General features: G+C 42.8%; 1 protein-coding gene across 2 annotated transcripts in view; it reads left to right on the top strand.

The window, feature by feature from the left end:
* rnf44 (ring finger protein 44) overlaps positions 1-22,230 on the top strand; it is a 143,230-nt gene that overhangs the window by 104,874 nt on the left and 16,126 nt on the right. Inside the window, exons 4-8 of one of the 2 annotated variants that reach the window (XM_055643064.1) lie at positions 6,447-6,657; positions 9,226-9,393; positions 13,961-14,131; positions 16,414-16,575; positions 20,442-20,551. In XM_055643064.1, the coding sequence (XP_055499039.1) occupies positions 6,447-6,657; positions 9,226-9,393; positions 13,961-14,131; positions 16,414-16,575; positions 20,442-20,551 (822 nt within the window). Of the gene's footprint in view, positions 1-6,410; positions 6,658-9,225; positions 9,394-13,960; positions 14,132-16,413; positions 16,576-20,441; positions 20,552-22,230 lie in introns of both variants that reach the window. The other variant, XM_055643063.1, reaches the window with a different exon arrangement.

Raw genomic sequence — 22,230 nt, 5'->3', positions numbered from 1 at the left:
ATTGTGTTCAGATTTAGACACTGTTATAGGAAACATGTCAAGCTGGGGAAAAAGGTGCAGAGAAGATTTTAGAGGATAGTGCCGGGACTGTAGGGCCTGAGCTATCGGGAGATGTTGAGCAGGCTAGGACATTATTCCTTGGAGCGCAGGAGGATGAGGGGTGTTCTTATAGAAGTTTGCAAGATCATGAGAGGAATAGATCCAATAAACACACAGTCTTTTGCTCAGAGTAGGGGAATCGAGAACCAAAGGTTTGAGGTGAGTGGGGGAAAATTTAATAGGAACCTGAGCGTTAACTTTTTTACACAAAAGGTGGTGGGTATATGGAATAAGTTGTTGAAAAGGAGGTAGTTGAGGCAGGTACTATCATAATGTCGAAATTATGTTTGGATAGGTCTAGAGGGATATGCACCAAGCCTGGACAGGTGGGATTACTATAGATGGGGCATGTGGTCGGCTTGGGCAAGTTGAGCCGAAGGACCTGCTTTCAGGCTGTATGACTCGGGTCCTAAAATTTATAATGTGACTTCTTATGCCAAAAGTTTCAGAAACTTAGGTGATACGGTTCACTACTTAAAAAACAGACAACTCACAAAAAGGTTAGGTAAACCAACTCCAGCTTTACTGATCATCATCCAGCGGATGTGACGGGGATACTAGTAAGCAACAGACACTTGACTCCCCCATGCCACCACTTCAGTGAACAAAGATTTGCACGGTATTTTATACTGTGTGTCAGTTAGTCACATTCTAAAGATGTTAGTCATGGTTATAAGATGCAGCCAATATACATCACTATAGCACCTTCAGGACCAGACAGTTCAAAGGCAGCTTATCAGTTGGTACTTCCAAGACGAGACATTTCAAAGGCATCGGTCTCTTATCAGATGGTAATTTCAGGACAAGACATTCCAGACATTTAGTCATTGTCTCAATATACATCAACCTGAGACAAGCCTGGGCGTCTCTCTCCCCCTCCCCCTACCCCTTCCCCTCCACCTCCCCAACCCTCTCCCCCTCCCCATCTCTCTCCACTAGAGAAAGCTTGCTTGAGACAAAATACAAGCTACAACCTACAGTCAAGTACTCCACCATGTATCTTTTATATATTTAAAAGCATTTAACCTTTTCATTCCCTCCTCTTATCATTTTGATGATAACAATTACAGTCCTCGCCGAGTGCATAGGAAAGGCCATAAGCATAGCATCAGACAAATTAGGAGTTCAATTAGTAATATAATCAATCCATAGTGGACAATAAGTCCCCAAGTCCTTCCAATTATATTAAATGGCTACCAACCTCCCCCCGGAGCTATAATCATGGAATTCAGCCCCTACCTTCAGCTCCTACCTTCTATTCTCATTTTAGCCACTTAGAAATTAGGTGATATGCCATTCGGCCCTTCAAGCCTCACCGTTCAATGTCATGGAGGATCATCCATCGGGGATACCTGCCTTCTCTACATACTGATTCTGGCCACGGCCACAATTATCCCTCATAGCCAATGAACTGGCCTCAACTACCCTCTTTGGCAGAATGCCAGAGAGAAAAGTTCTCCTCGTCTGGGCCATTTCTCCCTTATCCTTCTGTAATACTTCCCCAACATCGGGAACATCTTCCTGCATCTAGCCTGTCCTACTATGTAAGTTTCTATAGATCCCCTCTCTATCTCCTAAATTCTGGATAAACCAAGCATCCAGTCTTTCTCAAAGACAGGCGGCATCAGTGGCATTCTTGCACTCCCTCTATGGCAATAAGTCTCCATAGATTTGGAGACCAAAACTGCACGCAATACTCCAGGTGTGGTCTCACCAAGACCCTGTACAACTACAGTAGAAGATATGGGCGGCCAAGTCAGTAATGTTGGATCATAAAAAAATGTTTACAACCTTCGTTACGCTCCTTTCGCTTGGAAAAAAATCTAGGGCCATTCTGTCTGTAATGGTACAGTCATAGCTACTTTCAACACGTCTCTATCTCCTTCTTCCTAAAGGTTCGGCAATGGCATTTGCAATCATATTAATAGTCCCGTGATACTACCATAGGATGGGACTCATAAAAAATGTTTAAACCCTACGCTTGTTGGAAATTGGTGCTTGGTACAGTTCTGTGTCTCTTGTTCCGGTTCCAATATATCAGATCTGGCAATGGACTCATGGGTTCAATTGCTGGTGGCTACATAATCTCTTGTCATCGCTGCAGAGGGCAAGGCAGGTGTAAACTTGCCACACTCTTAGTTTCGCATCCCAGGAGTGTAACGTCCACACTCTTAGTTAGCTAGCGTAGCGTAGCTAGCTAGCGTAGCATGGGATTACCCTAATTTCAAGGAGGGCCATCTTCTGGTAGGTTCATAGCTTGTCCTGTTATCAATTCAAAAGGTGTTAATCCTGTCTCTTTAGCAGGGGTTGTTCTGAACCATCACAATGGCTGGGAATACCTTAACCCATTCCAGTCCAGTCTCGGTCAAGGCTTTACTTAAACTCTTTAGTGGTTTGGAAATGTGAAATCAGTCTTTAATTACTGAGAAGCCTCCTTCATCACCTTCCCTGTGAACGTGTTCCCTGATCAGAGTCTATCTGAAGAGGGACCCCCAACTAAATATTATCTCTTTGACTCCATGTCATAATTCTAGCGGTTCTATCTTGGCATGGGAATATCTTTACGTAGTCACTTGCTTAAGCACATCAGTGCAGCCCAGCTACCACCTAGTTCAACAGCATGCAACTGGTCTAATTCTGTCTTCATGGTCTGTTACTACCACTTTTTGTACCCTTCTTTCATTCTCACAGCACAAATGGTAGAGTTTAGTCAAATATAAGAATCCCAGTGCTGGGAAGGAGGTCAGGGTTAGTTGGTATTTTGTCTTCAATTGTCCAAATATCTTTCTCCTCCCCAATCTATATCTCCCTTGAAAGTGCTGTATTTCCTACTTCTCCACTGAATTCTACTTGTCATCCTTCTACCTGCCCTCAAACCCCCTTTTGTAAGCTACGGTCTGATGTAATCAACTAGAACAATACAGCATGGACCTTGTCTGAAGAAGGGTTTCGGCCCGAAACGTTGCCTATTTCCTTCGCTCCATAGATGCTGCTGCACCCGCTGAGTTTCTCCAGCACTTTTGTCTACCACAGCATGGACCTTCATTTGTTCTTTACACAGCACATGCTGCAAGCCTCCACACGTTTACTTGCCTGGAGACAGGAAACCTAGCTGCTCATTTGCATTCTAGAAAACAAACACTATGATCACATCAAAACAAGCTTTCCCAAAATAACTAAAAAACATCAAAATGAGTAATCCATAACTTCACCAATATCCTTAAATCCTTTAAAAAATATATATCATTATTATTCAGAAAAAACAATGTAAAAATTATTCCCAATTGTTCCAATCTATCTCCCCAAATTCACAATTTCAAATTCCTAGTATAAATGTTACTAATCACAATTTCTTCCAAAATAACATTTTTTTCCTGCGATAATGGTATCTCCAATCTCATCTAACACTTTAACCAGGATGCCAAAAGCATCCAGGTCTTTTTTTGAACTCAGTTCAAAAGGTAAGAAATAGGAAGAAAACAAATTTAAAACATTGATAAGACAAAACAAACTGCATATTTGCATCTCTTCTCTGTTTAAAGAGTTAAGAGAAAAATTTCACAAAGGAAAATGGGCATCACAATGAGGTTTTGAAATTGTAAGGTGTATCTCCATTGTTTTCCCTCCTAATCAGCATGCGTAAGGGAGTGCATATAATATAAAAGAACGGGCAGAAAAACATCAGTTATACAAACTTGTCCGAGCGGGGTGAGGCAGAGGCCCGTCAAAGAGTCAATGGCGCAGCCGTCTCGTTTCCAAAAATCGCGTTGCGCGGTAGAGGCATCCCTCTGTATTAACTTTACATCACCCATGTCTTGGCAAGGCCGTCCTGTCTACGGGAATCTTTGGTTCTGTGGGGACCAATGTGCAGAGTTTGGTGCCTTGGCAGAGGCAAGGGGCGACAGGAGTATCATGTCTCAATGATGCTCTGGCTCTACATTGTTTAACTCTCTCACTGCTGGATTCATTACAGCTCTTCCTTCCTCTTCTGCATCAGCCCTTTCCCCTTCTTCTTTCTCATCGTCTTCTCTGGAGCCCCCCCCCCACGGGATCGTAGGTGGGGTAGCTCCTGCCACAAGGGCATATAGGGGAGGTGGTCTACATTATTCCCGACTTTGTTCCCCATTTCCCCCCAAATTTGTTCCTCGTCCCTCTTCCATAAACAGGGTTGCCATGCCAGACAAGGGGTCCCCGAGGTTATTTCGTTTTGGCGCCTCTTTTTTTCTTTTTTTGTTACCAATTGTCGCTTAATTTGCGGCTCAATCAGGCCTTTTCTTTTTCGGCCTTTTCCTGTTGTTTTACCATGCCAATTACATTCTGTTTGTAACGCATCCCAATTCCTAGGTATACCATCCTTGAAAGACTGCCTTTTTACCAGTTTCTACATTCCATGTTCCTTCGACTGGCCAGGATTCATCTCCCAAACGTTCGGTTAGCTTATAACTTAATATTCTATAGTCTTTGTTACTTATCGGATTCAAATAATACATATGTTGGACGGTCGTTCCCCGTCACTTTTATCCAGATTATTATAGCCGCGAGTCTCTCAGCCCGACTAATTTGTGAACGACAAACTTTTTTAGTTTTCGGAGCCAATTGCCAACTACATTCCTTAGTAGTAAAATACACATTTGCGCCAAACCTTTTTAGTTTGCCATGCCCAATTGTTGACTACTCTCTTTAATAGCAAAATACACATTTGCGCCAAGCTTTTTTAGTTTGCCATACCCAATTGCCGACTACTATCTTGGTAGCAAAAACATACACAATTGGTCTTACCGTTGCCTGTATTAAGGACCTCGGCGGGGAACCAGATCAACCTCTGATGAAGGACCACAGATGTTCCCAGGGAGCTTCTATGGGAGTTCAGTCTCAAAGGGTTAGATTAGAGCTCAGTTTTCTCCCTGTCCAATTCCGGTCACTCTGTAGCCTCTTACACAGTCATCCGTTGACAGTCCATGCGAGGTCCTGCCAACTATACACCAATGATAAGGTTCACTACTTAAAAAACAGACAACTCACAAAAAGGTTAGGTAAACCAACTCAAGCTTTACTGATCATCAGCCGGCGGAAGTGACTGGGATATACCAGTCAAGTAAGCAACAGACACTTGACTTCCCCGCGCCACCACTTCAATGAACAAAGATTTGCACAGTGTTTTATACTGTGTGCCACTTAGTCACATTCCAAAGATGTTGGTCATGGACACAAGATGCAACCAATATACATCACTACAGCACCTTCAGGACCAGGCAGTTCAAAGGCATCTCATCAGTTGGTACTTCCAAGACAAGACATTTCAAAGGCATTGGTCGGTCTCTTATCAGATGGTACTTTCAGGACAAGACATTCCAGACATTTAGTCATTGTCTCAATATACATCAACCTGAGACAAGCCTGGTCTTGTCTCTCTCTCCCTCTCTCTCTCTATCTCTCTTATCAATTGGTACTTTTCCACTAGAGAAAGCCTGCTTGAGACAAAATACAAGCTACAACCTACAGTCAAGTATTCCACCATGTATCTTTTATATATTTAAAAGCATTTAACCTTTTCATAGGCAGCATCTGTGGAAGGAGAAGCCAGCGTTAATGTTTCAGGTTGATAACCTGGTGCCCACCCAGTCTCCAACATTCCCTCTATTCTCTTCACCCTCCCCTCCCTCTTCACTGTTCCGATGAAAGGTCAGTGAACTGAAATGTTATCTCCTGATTCTCCTACCACAGCCACTGCCTGGTCTGCCGAGTATTTCCAACATTTTTCTCCTTTGTTTCATATCTTAAAACCTGTCCCTTCCTAAATTAATGAGTTTTGTCACGACTGGAAACTTTTAACAATGAAGGAAGTGTGGAGTGATTTTCATTCATTCAAACGGGAGGCTAAGAAAGGGGAAATATTTTATTGTGGTCTCCTGGACTGAATATGTCATTGAAATAGCAGGGAGAGCAGCCCATTCTTTGCCAAGATTTGTGTTTTGACAAACCTCTAACCATAGCCGGTGGTTCTTTCCTGCAGTGTTGCAAGCGTCTTTGCCGAGATTTTTTGTGCAGGAGAGGGCAGTTGCTTAGCAAATCTAATGACTGAAAAGTTATCAGGGTGGGGGTGGGGGTAGGTGGTGGTGGGTGGGTCATGCAGCTGGTAATGTTGTCACGGTTATGGGGGCGGTGGGGAGTGGACTGGTGGCAACTGCACATCCTGGGCGCAGTTTAGGTCAGTGAAGCGGGAGGATGAATGCAGGTGAACAAATGTCAAAATGAGATTGTGGAAAATTGTGTAGATTCGGTGTATATTTTTAAATCTTTTCTCTTCACAGTTTCAGTCTTTTTACATTCTTGCCGGTTTGTTGCAGTCCTCCTGCGCGGCGCCAGTGGGGGAGGCGTGACAGGCCTTTGCATAATCCCATCAACCAGGATGAAAACTACCACCATCCTCCATATTCACAGCAAATGCCTATAGATGAAAATCGGTCTTACAATCACACAAACCTATCACCACGTATGCTTCACCCCGCTGCCCATCCTCCGCAGCAAAATCCTGTAATGGTGGATCTCCACGAACAGGTTAGAGTTACTCCGCTATTTTTGTCCAATGCTCTCTTAAACGTAATCGTTTCACCAGTGCCATTGGCACCAGTGTGCGTTTGCCAACTAAAAGCACACAACCTGGGGGGGGTGGGGGGGGCAACCTTTTTCATACAAAGGGTGGTGGGCATGTGGAATGAGCTGCCAGAGGAGGGTAGTTGAGGTAGATACTCGAACAATATTTAAAAGACACATGGATAGGAAAGGTTTAGAGGCTTATAGGCCAAACACGGGCAAGTGGGACTGGTGTAGATGGGGCATCTTGGTCAGCATGGGCAAGTAGGACCGAAGAGCCTTGCTATACGAACCTTTTTGAAACTAATATTCTTTAAATTAACTTGATGGAATAACAGTAAGATTAGTTCAGAGACACGGGGTGGAAACAAGTCCTTCGGCCTACCAAGTCTATGCCAACCATCAATCACCTGTTCACACAAGCTCTATGTTATCCCACTTTCGCATCCACTTAATTACAGCACTATTGACTATCCCTACACACCACCTTAAATTTACAGAGGCTAACGAACCTACAAACCCACACATCTTTCAGTTGGGGAGGACAAAAGCGGAGCACCCGGAGAAAAACCTCACATGGTCACGGGGAGAATGTGCAAATTGCATGCAGACAGCACCCGAGGTCAGGATCGAACCTGGGCCTTTAGCACTCTGAGGCTAACTGTTGAATGCTGCAAGTTTCCATAACCCTGCTGTGTGTCTTGAAGCTCTGAGGATGTAAAAGCCATGGTGCTTACGGTAACGCATTCAACTCATTGAGTCCATCCAGAGGGGTATCCAATTCACCCCCACTCCACTCATGATTCTGTATGCCTGCAACCTATTCATTCTCACAATTGCCCACAAATTACTGCCCCCTTTTATTATCTCTACGTTCAACACACACAAAGCTACCTGCGCGTCGTTGGGATGAGGGAGGACACCAGATCACCCAGCAGAAACGCTCATAGTTTTGGAGAGAGTTCACAAGTTCCAGGGATCGAGCCCAGCACCCAGGAGATGTGAGGCCACAGTGTTAACAGCTATATCACTCTGCTGCTCCACACCTACCTAGAAGTTGGAAGTTTATCTTCCTTTGATGTTTTGTATGTGGTGGCATCAGCCACTCCAATGTATGCCTGAAAAATTCCAAAAGTTGGACAAAAGTACACGAAAAGCAACTCTGTAGGGTCTTGCACACAACTAACTTCTCACTAAACTTTGCTCAGGGTCTCGACTTCAAAGCTCTCAGCTGCAATGTTGTTGTGCAGACCACTGGAGAACATGACAAAACTTAAAGAACCCCGTTCGCAACAGCTACAGTACAAAGGTGTACGAGACTGCCACGGCGGGGACGGATAATGCAGGGGGTGCGGGACGTGCTGTGGCCTAGTGGGACTGAAGGACAGTGGCCCAATACACCCCTATGCAATGAATGAACACAACCCATGGTGGGCTGTTCATTGGTTCGGTGATCACCGTGTGCATTGCAAAAATGATTGATAGAAGAAAAGGCAGTGAGTGGTGAAAGGAGCTTCTGTGAATCACAACATAACATTGTCCAGTTAAAAGTGAGACTGGGGTTTCCAAGGCATCCTTAGTAAGGATGTTAGTAAGGTATCTTTGTTTCTGTGTAGAATCTTTAATTGCCAGGTATCCCTGATCCCTATTCAGTATGTTCCTGGCTTTTTTTTAGGATAATAACAAAGATCATGTTATCCCAAAAGACTGCCCTGTGTCTTGATGGCAATGGAGATGAGAGAGTCTTGCATCAGCAATGCCATTAGTTACACGGTTGAAATCATCTAATTCTCTTATCCCCACATTTCACACCAAAAAAAAGATTGGTATCCTGAATTCCCCATTCCAGCACTGCTAAATCTCAAGCCCCTTTTTGCATTGCTTTGATATCCCAATGACATCACTCCCTGTTGATAATCGGTGTCTGTGATAATTTGGTGTATTATTGTTCTTGTACATGTGGTTTGCAATACGCTCATTATCTCTATGCATTTTCCAGTTGCACAAGATCTTTCATTACTAATGCTAAAGTTTCTTCCCAGTCGTTAGATGCTGACTTTTTGTTACTGTCCAGGCTGGGATCAGGAGGAGTAATTGTTTTTAGCTGGAGCATTTCAACTTATTAAGAATGATTTCATTTATTTTGTGTTGCCAATAAAGAATAGTAAGATATTGACTAGCCATTGCTGATACTTCAAACAATACTTTATTCTCAACATGATTTTGTTAATGAATTACTGTGCAACTGCAGACAATATGGACTTGGAATCATTGCAGAAATAATTTGAAATAAATGTATTAAAATGTAAATGATGTGCACGGTTTGTAAATTGACGAATTTGGTATAATGTTTGGATATCTATTTCAGATTTGATATCTTGCTGCATGGTCCATACAATATGAATGGTTTAATTATTGTTACCCCAATGTATAGTTGGTCATGAACAGATTGTTAGTTGTACCTCAGGATTATTATTTTTTGAAACGCAACATGCAGTGCTCCTACAAATTCTTCCTTTTGCTATGTTCTAGATGCATCAAGGAACAGTCCCTGTGTCCTATACTGTCACCACAGTAACGGCACATGGTTTCCCACTCCATACGGGGCAACATATTCCAGGGTGCAACACACAACAGGTCCCAGCATGCTCAGTAATGTTCAGTGGACAACACTACCCAGTCTGCTGCGTTCCGCCACCTGTAAGTTTTAAGAATTGAGATATGATACAATTATCCACTATTTGTTCAGAAGTATAAATATAATGATTAATGCCTTGTAAAATAAAATATATGATATTCTTCCGTATACAAGCAGTTTCCAACGTTTAGTGTCAGACATTCATGATTTCAAATAATACTGGTTTGATGGTACAGGTGCACAACCTTTTATCCGGAGTTCCGGAAACCGAAAAACTCCGAAAACCGGCCATTTTTTCCAGGATGTCGTCTGCACACCAAAGCTCGTGTTTGGCGCCAAACTTGACCTGAAACGACCCACGGTCAACCCAGGTCTGTACTACTGTAGCGGCTGCCCCCTCCCCGGAGACTGGGGAGACATTTAAACATCTGTAAATCATTGCTTAAATGTTAGTCGGTTAGTTTGGAGGGCTTTTATGTGAGGGGGGGGGGGGGGGGGGGGGGGTGAAGGGGTAAACGTTAATTCTTAGTCCCCTACCTGGTCGGAGAGGCGGGGAGCGGTCAATGCCTTACCGGGTCGCCGTGCAGTAAGCTCCGCAGCGCTGTGGCCACCAACTCCCAGCTGGGGCTGCGGGCGTCCAGCCGCGGGCGGCGCCGGTTGTAGCTCCGACCCCGGCAACTCTACCCCTGGCTGCGGGGCGCTCCAAATCCACCGCCGCCCGCGGCCGGACGCCCACAGCCCCAGCTCCGCGAATGTTGGGAGTCGGTGGCGTCGCAGCGCTGGGAGCGGGCAATGCCTTACCGGGTCGCCGTTCGGTAAGCTCCGGAGCGCTGTGGCCGCCGACACACAACATTCGCGGAGCTGGGGCTGCGGGCGTCCGGCCGCGGGCGGCGCTGGATTTGGAGCGCCGCGCAGCCAGGGGTAGCGTTGCCGGGTTTCCCCCTTCACCCCCACCCCACCACCACCACATAAAATCCCTCCAAACTAACTGACTAACATTTATGCAATGGTTTACAATGATTCCCCGGTCTCCGGGGAGGAAGCAGCCGCTCCAGACTTTTCAAGCCGCCCGCGCTACCTACCTACCTACGCTAAAAATCTTCCACTCGGAAATCCGAAAATGTCCGAAATCTGACAAGTGTCTGGTCCCAAGGCTTTCGGATAAAAGGTTGTGCACCTGTAGTATGTTACTGGTACACAGACATCTAAATTTTTCAGTAGAAAAGTTCTATATGATCACAAACCATGTTTTCTGCTTATAAATTCTATTGTTTTGTTCAATATGACCAGTAAGTTTGAAGTTAAATCAGGATTGATTTTCACATTGTATTGAAAAACTCAGAAAATAATGTTTTTTTCATGTCATTTAAATGTGCATCGACCAGCCTAGGTTATTTTCTTTCAAATTTTCTTTCAAATTTGAATTTTGTCTTCAATTTGTTACTGACTTTTAACAATTACTTAAGAACCAGTTTTGTGTTTAGCTTTGGTATAATGTTAAATCAACTTTTCCACAGGTTTCTTTTTTGTTTACCTTGCCTTTGTCAGAATTATTGCCCATTGAGACTCAAGAACTTTTAAAGTAGGTTAGCTTTGTAGTGATGCCTCTATTTAATGTTTTCATTTAGTAATCTATCCCTGGTTATTGATGGAGGCAAGGGAGGAAATTGCAGGGTGCCTTGAATAAGATCTCTGTATCCTCTAACCACAGGGAAACTCCATTAGGGGACTGGAAAGTAGCTAATGTTGTTCCTTTGTTTAAGAAGGGAAGTAGGGACAAATCAGGAAATTATGAGCCAATGAGCCTCATATCAGCAGGAGGGAATCTGTTGGAGAGGATTCTTATGGATAAGATTTACTTTCAGGTGGAAGAGAATGGAATAATGCGGGTCATTTGTCATGGTTTAGTCTTACTAACTTAGTCGATTTTGGTGAAGAAGATGATTGATGAGGATAGGACAATGGATGTTATCTACATATCTTTTGGTAGAGCATTTGAGTCCCTCATGGTAAGCTGATCCAGAGGATTAAGATACTTCTGATCCACAATGACTTAGATTCAGAACTAGTTTAGTCATGGAAGACAGAGAGTAGTTGTGAAAGGGTGGTATTCTGGCTCGAGGTCTGTGACCAGTGGGGTTCCACAGGGATCTAAATGTAGATGGATGGGTTGGTTGGTAAATTTCAGGATCACACCAAAATCGGCAAAATTGTGGACAGTGAGGAAGGCTGTCAAAGGATACATACAGCAGGATTTGGATCGGTTACAGATATAGAATATGAAATGGCAGATGTAGTTTGACCTGAGCAAATGTGAGGTATTGCACTTTGGGAGGTCGAATGTAATGGGAAAGTATACAGTTAATGGCAAGCCGCTTAACAGCATTGATGAACAAGAGGGATCTTGGGTTCAGAGTCCATTATCCCCTGAAAGTGGCAATACAAGTAGATAGATTGATAAAGAAGGTATATGGTATACTTGCTTTCATCGGTCAATGCCTTGAGTATAAGAATCATGAAGTCATGTTGCAGCTTTATAAGACTGCTTCTTTCATAAAATCACTGTGTAATTAATCCCTTTGCATGAGCAGCAGGAGAAAAAATACCACTTTATAGACAATAGACCATAGGGGCAGGAGTAGGCCATTCGGCCCTTCGAGCCAACAACGCCATTCAATGTGATTATGGATGATCATCAGTACTTCTAGCGTGTCCAAACCCTTAATAATCTTTAGTTTTCCTTTTTATCCTCTATCTCATTTGTTTTCATTAAACAGATTAGGAATATGAGTTTCTCTCATTTGTAGTTGTCCTTTCTGTCTCCGAGTGAAATAAAATCAGCATTTTCTGCAGAAATTCTTTCAGCTTTTCAAATTTTCTATCAGATTCTAAACCTAATGGGAGTGGCAAGAGAGCAGATTTATAGCTACAGTTTCCAGTTAAAGAATCCAACCTGATACTAGTTTGCTAATATTTATGTTTTAATATTAAAAATTAAAATCTATATAGATTGGATTTTCCTATGGCGATGCAGATTACAATTATTAATTTGTAAATTAGTCAGCTTTTGATGCCTTTACAATGTGATTAAACAGGAAATCATAAATGTATTGGCTTGTCCTGTGCCTTTAGAAACTGTGTATAAATGATATCTGACCGAGTGATTGAATACTGAAATACGCAGAACAGCTTGAAGTTGCTGCAATTGTTTCCCATATATCTGCTAAAATGTTGAATTAGATCAATCTCTTTTTAAAGATGTAAAATAATTTAATTAATTTCAAATGATCTCTGTGCAACTGAAAATTCACTTTTCCAAGTTTAATTTTCATTTAAATTATTCAAGATGTGTATTTCAATTTTTTCCCATATCTTTTATCTCTCTTAATTCCCTCTTCCTTTAATAACGCTCTTTTGTATATATAATTTTACATTGAATTAAATATTACTACTCGTACACTATCTGCGTTGCTCATTAGGAATTTTTACATTGATGGATTGGTTAAGATGATGCACAAAAACTTAGTTGAATTAAATGTTTTTAATGTACTCCTTATTTCAGACTCTGCTTATTAACAGTTGTTAATGGGATTGTTTGCTTAGAGGGCTAGTTCTGTAGCTTGCTTCACTTGGTAGAGATCTCGGAAGAGGTCACTGCAATATTTTGGCTCTGCAAGTTAAAATATGTTGTGGTGCAAGATTCGAGAGGGTGTCTGTAGCCAGTGTAATGAATGGCAGATATCAATAATTTGGGCCAAAAACAAAGTTTGATCCCTTGACTTTACTGTCAAGAAATAGAAATTGATAGAAATGGATTAGTTTCCATTGTCTCGACTATTTTTATAGTGAAATCATGACCAACTCTGGTGATGTACACACTTCTTGCCAATTAGTTTACTTAAAATCTCATTCATCCGTATGTACCCATGGAAATATAATGGATTAATATTCTGTAAAACTTTCCAAAAATGTTGAGTAGTCAACGAATCTCACTGTCCCAGGAAAACCCCAGGATTAACCTTCTGTAAATGCCCAAGTTTGCAGTCCTGTGGGTGGCAGTAATATGGACATTGAATTTTTCTCAATTGGGCAGGAACACTCAGTGGCGCTGCCTGCTCCAGGCCATCCAATAATCTCTGCTGAAATTGTACATTTAAGTATCAGATGGTGGCAACACTAGACTTGACTGATACTCCCCTGTGTTGGAAGAACTCACTACCAACATCTGTGTCGGATGGATACATTTTTTGGTATAGAACAGTATTATATCTGGTACCAACCAAACACTATAACATAACATAGAAAGGAAATTCTTAAATAACCAAATAGCTATACGTTTCTTAATTACATGAAATCATGCTAGCTTATTGCACTTTAGTCTTTGCATATAAACTGTTTCCAGCTGTGTCTCTGAAATTGTACAGTAGGGAATTGTTCATAATATATTGTGAACTATGTAAATGTCTTGACTGTTAGTTTTAGGTAATCAAGATGCACATTTTATTTTAAGGTTTTGCAAGTTTTACAGTTTGAGTGCCTCTGTTACTGTAATCTGTCTTGTACGATTTGTTTTTTCTTCCAGGTATCATATTTCTCGCCTTGTAAATGTGTCTTTATCTTGTTTTCCAGCTGATTCATGCATGCACAATGCAGCATTTGCCAGTCTCTTATCAAACCTTCCCTCCACTTATCTCCAGTGAACATTTTATACTTCACCCTCCCCATCTGCCACCCCACCAACATCCTCACCTTCCCCCTTTGGGCCAGTTTGTTCCAATCCAACCACAGCACCCACGATTGGTAAGTCAAACATTCAAAGAAGGATATGCCTAAACCCAAAGCCAAGTTCTTCTGCTCTGTTCAGAGTTCTGTTCTCAACGATAGTAATAATAGTTTCATTTCGCATGGAATTTGTCAGTGTATGATTGGTAGCAAAGTTTAACTGGGTGGTGGTAACGAATGATATTGCATCGGCCATCAGATCTGCACACCTCTGATATGCAATTCTGGTGAAGTCAAAGGAGGTGACTATCAGACTGAATGCACAACTGGCAGCAAATGCAACACTGCACGTTTTTAATTCCCTCAAGTTGAGATGTGAGAAGAAATAAACTTATTTACTGGGGGTTTCTTTTGCACCACCTGCACTTCATTGTTGGACAGGGTCCAGTGGAGGTTAACGAGAATGATCCCAGGGTTGATTGGGTTAACATATGATGAGCATTTGATGGCTTTGGGAGTGTACTCGCTAGAGTTTAGAAGGGCGAGGGGGATCTCATTGAAACTTCCCGCATAATGAAAGGCCTAGTTAGAGTGGACGTGGAGAGAATGTTTCCACCAGTTGGAGAGTCTAGGACAAGAGGGCACGACCTCAGCAGAAAGGGACGACCCTTTTTGAAAGGAGATGAGAAGGGATTTTTTTTTTTTTGGCCAGAGGGTGGTGATTCTGTAGAATTCATTGCCACAGATGGCTGTGGAGACCAAGTCTCGGTATTTTTAAAGCGGAGATTGATAGGTTGTTGATTAGAATGGGTGGCAAAGGTTTTGGGGAGAAGGCAGGAAATGGATTTGAGAGAGAAAGATAGATCAGCTATGATTGAATGGTGGAGGAGATTCGATGGGCCGAATGGTTCTGCGACATGAACATGGTACCCTCATTTGTTTGGTCCAAAATCAAAGAAACTGTGTGGGCCCTTTAGTAAAAGTGTATAACGTAGCTCCACAAGCTAGCAAGCCCTGGTTCCGATGGGGAAAAAAGACTGGAGTAACTCAGTAGGTCAGGCAGCATCCCTTGAGAAGATGGATAGGTGACTGAAGAAGCAGATCGACCCGCAATGTCACCTATCTATGTTCTCCAGAGATGCTGCTCGAACCACTGAGTTACTCTGGCATTTGTGTCTTTTGTTGTAAACCAGTATCTGTAGCTCCTTGTTTCTCCGGGTTCTGATGAACAGTTTGATCTGCTGAATTGACAATTAACTATCTCGGTGAGCTAGGAAGGCAGTGGTCTTGTAGAATGCCTTCTCATTTATCCGCTGGACACTGAGCATGCAATTCCATTGCTTGGTACGGTGATCAGTGATCACTGATTTGTACAGGAGGTTGACCATCGATCACCCGTTTACACTAGTTCCATGTTATCCCACTTTCTCATCCATTCCCTTCATACTGGGGCAATTTACAGAGGCCAATTAGCCTGAAACCCCCCACATCGTTGGGATGTGGGAGGAAACCAGTGCCCAGAGGAAACCCACACCGTCGCAAGGAGAACGTGCAAATCCACGTACACACAGCACCCGAGGACTGGATCTAACCCGGGTCTCTGGCACTGTGAGGCAGCGCCACTGTGCCGCTCGCATTGTCCGTTCTGCATCCTAGGATTATGCTGACAAGGAAAATTGACCAAGACAAATGTTATTCTACAGAACGAGCTATTACAATCTGATTTCACTCTGGAAAGAAAGTGGTTTAGAATAAGCTCTGCAAAAGAACTAAAAATCTACTTGGAAGAAGAGGAAGTTTCAGAACATCAGGGAAGAGCTGAGAGTAACTCAATACTTGCAAACACCACAAAGTCGAATGTCTAACATGACAGTGTGAAGTACAAATACTTTTGGTGCATTTATTTTGGGAGCCAGGCATCCAGTGGGCTGTTTCTGTACTGTGTTTTGTAAACTATGATAATTTTCCCCCCAACTTAGACATCTGGAAAAAGTTCAGTGATGCTTTGCCGGTGAAGTTGTTAATATTTCTGTTGCCAATTTTTTTCCTCTTTTGTGCCCAGCAGCACATGAAGCAATATATATTCTCCACTACCCTTTATGTCTAGAAGATTGTACTCCTTGTCAATTCCATAAGTTGCTCTTTAGGTGGAGATATGTGTGACCTTGACTCGCTGTGAGTCTGTGATGTGGGATCACTATTACGTTGCCAATAATACTTAACTCTTCAGAGTTTAAAGTTCTGTTTTTTGTTCAGTGGTCTTGCATTCTTGTTAATATATCGTTTAGTTTTTAAAAATATTTCATTTTGTTTATAGATGAAATACAAATTGAGTAATTCAATTTTTTTTACCTCAATAGCCCTTGCAGAGGATAGAGAATGAAGTCGAAATGAGAGGGGACCAGCATCCAGTTGGTGGTTTTACATACCCACCTTCGCATCATCCCCCTGCCATGCCTGCTTCTGTTCCTCTGCAGTACCTCCCTCATGACCCTTTACACCAGGAGTTGCCCTTTGGAGTGGTAAGTGTTCTCTCCAGAGGACAGTGTAATTTAGACTTTCTGATTACCTGACGAAGGTCACCACAAATCAAAGATGATAGCAGGTGGAGAAATATGTGATCGAGAAATTCCCTGTCTTAATCTGCACTTCATTCCTTGGTTAACATCATTTATTTTCATTTTCAATGAATGTCAGTGACCCAGTTAATGTGATATAATTCAGAATCGCCCATTTCTGGTTTGTCTGTTGTTAATATAAAGTGATTTGCTTTAAATTGATAGCTAGTACATTTGTCTTATGTTAATCCTGCCTCCCTCTCTTATTCCTTCCCTCTCCTCCCTCTCTCCTTCTCCCTCCTTGAACAGTCTGTGACCCATAGCACTGTGGCCATATCGCTATGTGTAAAGCCCATAGCGCTGTGTGTAAAGGCAATAGTGCACCACCTGATAGTGCTATAATTAGAACCCATAGCGCTGTTCGTTTAAATTCCACGTGCTAAACTGGCAGCGCTATTTAAACCTGTAGCGGGACAGGCAGATTAAAGCTTACAAAAATAATCATCCAGATCTTGAAATTTAAAATACTAATAGATTTAATCTGCTATAATTTTTAGAGTTACGGTATGACTTTTTATATCCTTGCATTTTTTTAAGCAGCAAGATGAAATAGGCAGTCGTGGCTGATTTTTTTTTTTTTATCCATATTTTACAAAGCGAAACCGTACATCCGTATTCTTAGCGCATTTCCATACAAAATACGGAATATCAGTACTACTTGACAGCTCTGTAAATGCGGGCAGTTGTTTTCTTTATTGATTGCTGCAAGATTTTGGTGATAGAAGGACGGAGTAGAGGCACAGTTGCCCATTTAGAATCTACTATTGTAACTTATTTAGTGTGTTGAAGTAGAGGTTGGGACGTGGGAAGTTATAGATAGTATGCGATTTGTCCAAAGAGAAATGTGATTTTGCACTTGTTTGATGTCCTGTTTACATTGGGATGGAAGCTTGTCACAAAAGTCAAGTTTGTATAGATGGGCGAAAATAAAATAATAGTTCTCCAAATGTTTATAGTGCAGCGATTTTGGGCACTGTGCAAATGAGTTTTATCTGGGTGCGGTTAGGTATTTTTAGACGTGGTGCTCTTCCATAAATTAGATCCAGAACCCATAGGTGCATGGTGTGTGTACGCATGCAGGCCGCCAATGGCTCATGCATGGTGTTTTTATGCATTCAGGACACCCAGACTGTTCCAAATACACCCACCGAGTCTGGGTCCAGTCCTTGACTGGAGAGCTGAAGCTCACTGTGTCTGGGACCAAGTTGTCACAATTCAATTACTTCTTTGGTTAAATATATCCCTTGGTCTTCACACCCCCAGCCATCACCCTGCATAATCTCAGCCCCCATTCTTCTCAATAGTGCCTGCAGTGGCTGACAACTTCCCTACACAAGCCAAGTACCTGCCTGACCCCCACCGCTGTAACCCATTCACTTGTCCAGCCCATGCCGTCAGGTAGTTTCTTGAGCCTCTGACCACTGAACTCTTCCCCGAGGCAACTGAAATCTGCCTTCTCCCTTCGACTCTAGTACTGACCTAGCCGAACCCTACCTACGATGACCCACCTCTACATCCATGTACAAACCATTGCTCTCCACAGGGATTTGCAGCCCCGTGGTCTTGCTTAGTTTAGTTTAGAGATGCAGCGTGGAAACAGGCCCTTCTGCCCAACGAGTCCATGCCACACTAACACTAGCCTACACAGACTAGAGACAATTTATAATTTTACCAAGCCAATTAACCTACATCTTTGGAGTGTGAGTGGAAACCAGAGCTCCCGGGGAAAACCCACACAGGTCACAGGGAGAACGTACAAACTCCGTACAGACAGCACCTGGAGTCAGGATCGAACCCGGGTCTCTGGCGCTGTAAGGCAGCAACTCTACCACTGCACCACTGTTTCTGGTGCACGAAACTGGTGTTCTTGCACACACTTGCATGCCTTTCCTTCTACAGACAGATTACTAAGTAATTATTTTAAATATAAATGCAAGATTTATTTCCTAAATTTACATTTTATATGAAGATGTGCACAGTCCTTCACACACTCGTCACTCACATACACACACTTGCTCATCAGAGGATGGCGTGCACGCTCATGCAGACTCTGAGGCAAGCAACGCACAGACATACATGCACTTCTTTATGTTCAGACTCCTGTACTCCCAAACGTTTCACTGTGAGGCCTCCCACGACGGCAGGCTGAACGGAAATGGGTAAGTATAAAATGCCAGAACTTGTAATGCACCCACAGGGACTAGGGCTGTAAGTTCACGTCCAATTTCTGCTGGCAGGCGTCCATGCTTATCCTAATTGGTACTAGCGTACAACTTGTCCCTGAGGTGCGTCTTGTTTACATGGATGCTGATTCAGCACTTGTTCCTTGCACATTAAGTGGCAATTTGACAAGAAAAGGGGGGGTGGGTAGGGGGAAGCTGGTTAGGGGAGGAAGGGGGCAGGGTCTAAGATTTCAGAGTTAATCTAATCTGCTGCTGTTTAGTAAAGTTTCTGTTGGCGAAACAAGAAAGGATGTTATTTTAGTCACGAGCAGATTGTGCAAAGTTGTGCAGCTGGAAGAGCTGCTGCCTCACAGTTATTGTGACCCAGACTCGATCCTAATCTCAAGCGCTCCCTGTGTGGAGTTCCCGTTTCCCCTGTGACTACGTGGGTTTCATTGGTAGGTTAATTGGCTGGTAGAAATTGCCCCTCGGGTGTAGGTGGATGGGAGAACCCGGGAGGACTTGATGGGAATTTGAAAGAATAATTTACAAAAAAAATTAATGAAGTAAAATGATTTGTGCTTTGCGTCAGCATAGACTTGTTGGGCTAAAATGGCCTCATTGTTAGGAAATGTGCAATTTGTGGAATTAGAGTTAATTCTTGTAACTTTTTTTAATCATAGGAATTAAACATGGACCAGTCTACATTATTTCTACATTTATGGGATTTGTAGATTTTAAGATTAAATATGTTGTTGCAAGAAAAGTTGACTGGTCACTTAAATGTATAATATTAGTCATAAATGCCACATTTTCTCTTCAGTCACCGGTTCCAGTGATCTCAAACATTGTAGATTGGAAGTGATCTGTAGGTAGACAAAAATGCTGGAGAAACTCAGCGGGTGAGGCAGCAACTATGGTGCGGAGGAATAGGCGAAGTTTCGGGTTGAGACCCTTCTTCAGACTGATGGTGGGGGGGGGGGGAAGAAAGGAAGAGGCGGAGACAGTAGGCTGGGGAGAGCTGGGTAGGGGAGGGGAAGAAGGGAGAAAGCAAGGGCTACCTGAAATTGGAGAAGTCAATGTTCATACCGCTGGGGTGTAAACGACCAAAGTGAAATATGAGGTGCTGCTCCTCCAATTTGTGGTGGGACTCACTCTGGTCATGGAGGAGGCCCAGGACAGAAAGGTCGGATTCGTAATGGGAGGGGTAGTTGAACATCTGTAGATCACTTCCAATGATTATCGAAATTTGAGCAGTAACTTTCACACAAAGGGTGGTTTGTGTATGGAACGAGCTACTGGAGGAGTTATTTAAGGCAGGGACTATCACAGCATTTAAGAAGCAATCAGACAGGTACATGGATAGGACAGGTTTAGAGGGTATGGGCCAAGCACAGACAAGTGGGACTAGTGTCGATAGGACATGTTGGTCGGTGTGGGCAAGCTAGACCCAAGGGCCTATTTCCACCCTGTATGACTCTATGATGTTCTCCTGTTATTATCTTGTACTAAGTAATCTGAGAACATTCTGATCATGGTCTGAAATGAACATTTCAAGAGAGAAGCTCTCAGAGTTTTAATTGCCATGTCCTGTCTTTACTTCAACAGCCATACCCACATGTTATGCCACGGAGAATGACTGGACAACGATACCGCTTACAGCAGCCTTTGCCGCCGCCACCTCCACCCTATTACCCCAGCTTCCTGCCATATTTCTTGTAAGTGATCCTTTATGAATACAGAGGGACAGCTTGTTGGATGTGTCTTGGAATATTTTCATTCTTTAGACCTGGAACAAAGGCAAGTTCCTTTAATTTTATAGATGCAAGGAGATACAATCCGTAAAAAGGCCCTTGGGCCCACCGAGTCCACACCGAACAACGATCTCTGTACATTAACACTGCCCTACACACACTAGGGACAATTTAGATTTATACCAAACGAATTAACCGACAAACCTGTACGTCTTTGCAGTGTGGGAGGAAACCGAAGATTTTGGAGGAAACCCACGCAGGTCACGGGGAGAACGTACAAACTCCATACAGACAGCTCCCATAGTCAGGATTGAAACCGGTTCTCTGGCGCTGTAAGGCAGCAACTCTACCGCTGTGCTGCCCTATCTGTCACAGAGAATAACGACTCATGGATTTTATTTTGTTAAACCAAGCCTCGTACAGAGATGTGTTAGTTTTATTTAATGCTGGAACATCATTATTTGCTGGTAAAGAGCAAGTAAAAGGGGATAATTTTGATGGGCAACTCTCACTAAAACACAAGCTCACTGCACTGTTTAATATGATCATGGCTGACCTATGTAGGCCTGGCTTCCTTTTCTGTTCCATTCATCATAACCCTCTATTCCTTGGTCTATCAAGTATTTATCCATCTCTGCTTCCAGTGGTCCAATAATGAGAATTCCAGACATTTACCTTGTCCATGAGAAGAGATTAATGTATAGGCCAGTTTTAAATACACGACCCTTTACTTATAGTGGAGGAAGGATCTGCTGATGCTGGTTTATACCCAGGAAAGACACAAAATTCTGGAACAAGTCAAGCTGAAGTCTGAGGATTTCCGACCTGAAGCATCACCTATTTTCTCCAGGGATGCTGCCTGTCCCACTGAGTTGCTCCAGCATTTTGGGTCTATCTTCCTTAACTAGCAGTTATGTCCTTTCCTCCGTGACTCCCCCACTGGTGAAAACATCCCAACATCTACCATCAAGATCATATGTTTGAGTAAGGCCACCTAATTCATCTAAACTACAAGGAATACTGACCCAAACAATTTGTTCCCCCTAAATAGTGCAATCCTCTTATCCCATTAGCTTGGTGAGTGGTTGCCTTTGGACTGCCTTCAATATTTCTCAATATTTAATTTATTTTAATGCTAAGGTGACTGAAACAGTTTGCAGTATTCTAAGTGAGGCCCCACCAACAAAACATTGTACTTTTAAAATCCATCCTCTTTGCAATGAAGAATAAAATACCGTTTGCCTTCTTAACTAACTTTTGTGGTTCATGCCCTAGAACATGTAGATCCTTTGTATTTCACTCATTGGAGTCTTTTGAGGTAATCTGCCATTTGAATTTTTTTCTTATGACCTCGCACTTCCCCGCATTAAACTCCAGTAGCCAGTTCTTTACCCACTCACTGTCTTATCTATATCCCTTTACAGATTATCCTTGTCATAACGCAGCCTTTCACTGATTTGCATGTCATTGGCAGATTTGGAAACTTCATAAACCATTCCTTCCTCAAAGGTAGACAAAAATGCTGGAGAAACTCAGCGGGTGAGGCAGCATCTATGGAGCGAAGGAAATACGCAACATTTCAGGCCAAAACCCTTCTTCCTTCCTCGAGGTCATTAATGTAAATAGTGAACAGCTACGGAGCA

The sequence above is a fragment of the Leucoraja erinacea genome, chromosome 11, assembly GCF_028641065.1.
Source record: "Leucoraja erinacea ecotype New England chromosome 11, Leri_hhj_1, whole genome shotgun sequence".
NCBI classification, from domain to species: Eukaryota; Metazoa; Chordata; class Chondrichthyes; order Rajiformes; family Rajidae; genus Leucoraja; species Leucoraja erinaceus.
The sequence above is the reverse complement of the archived record's forward strand: the minus strand, read 5'-3'. Positions and strand labels throughout refer to the sequence as shown.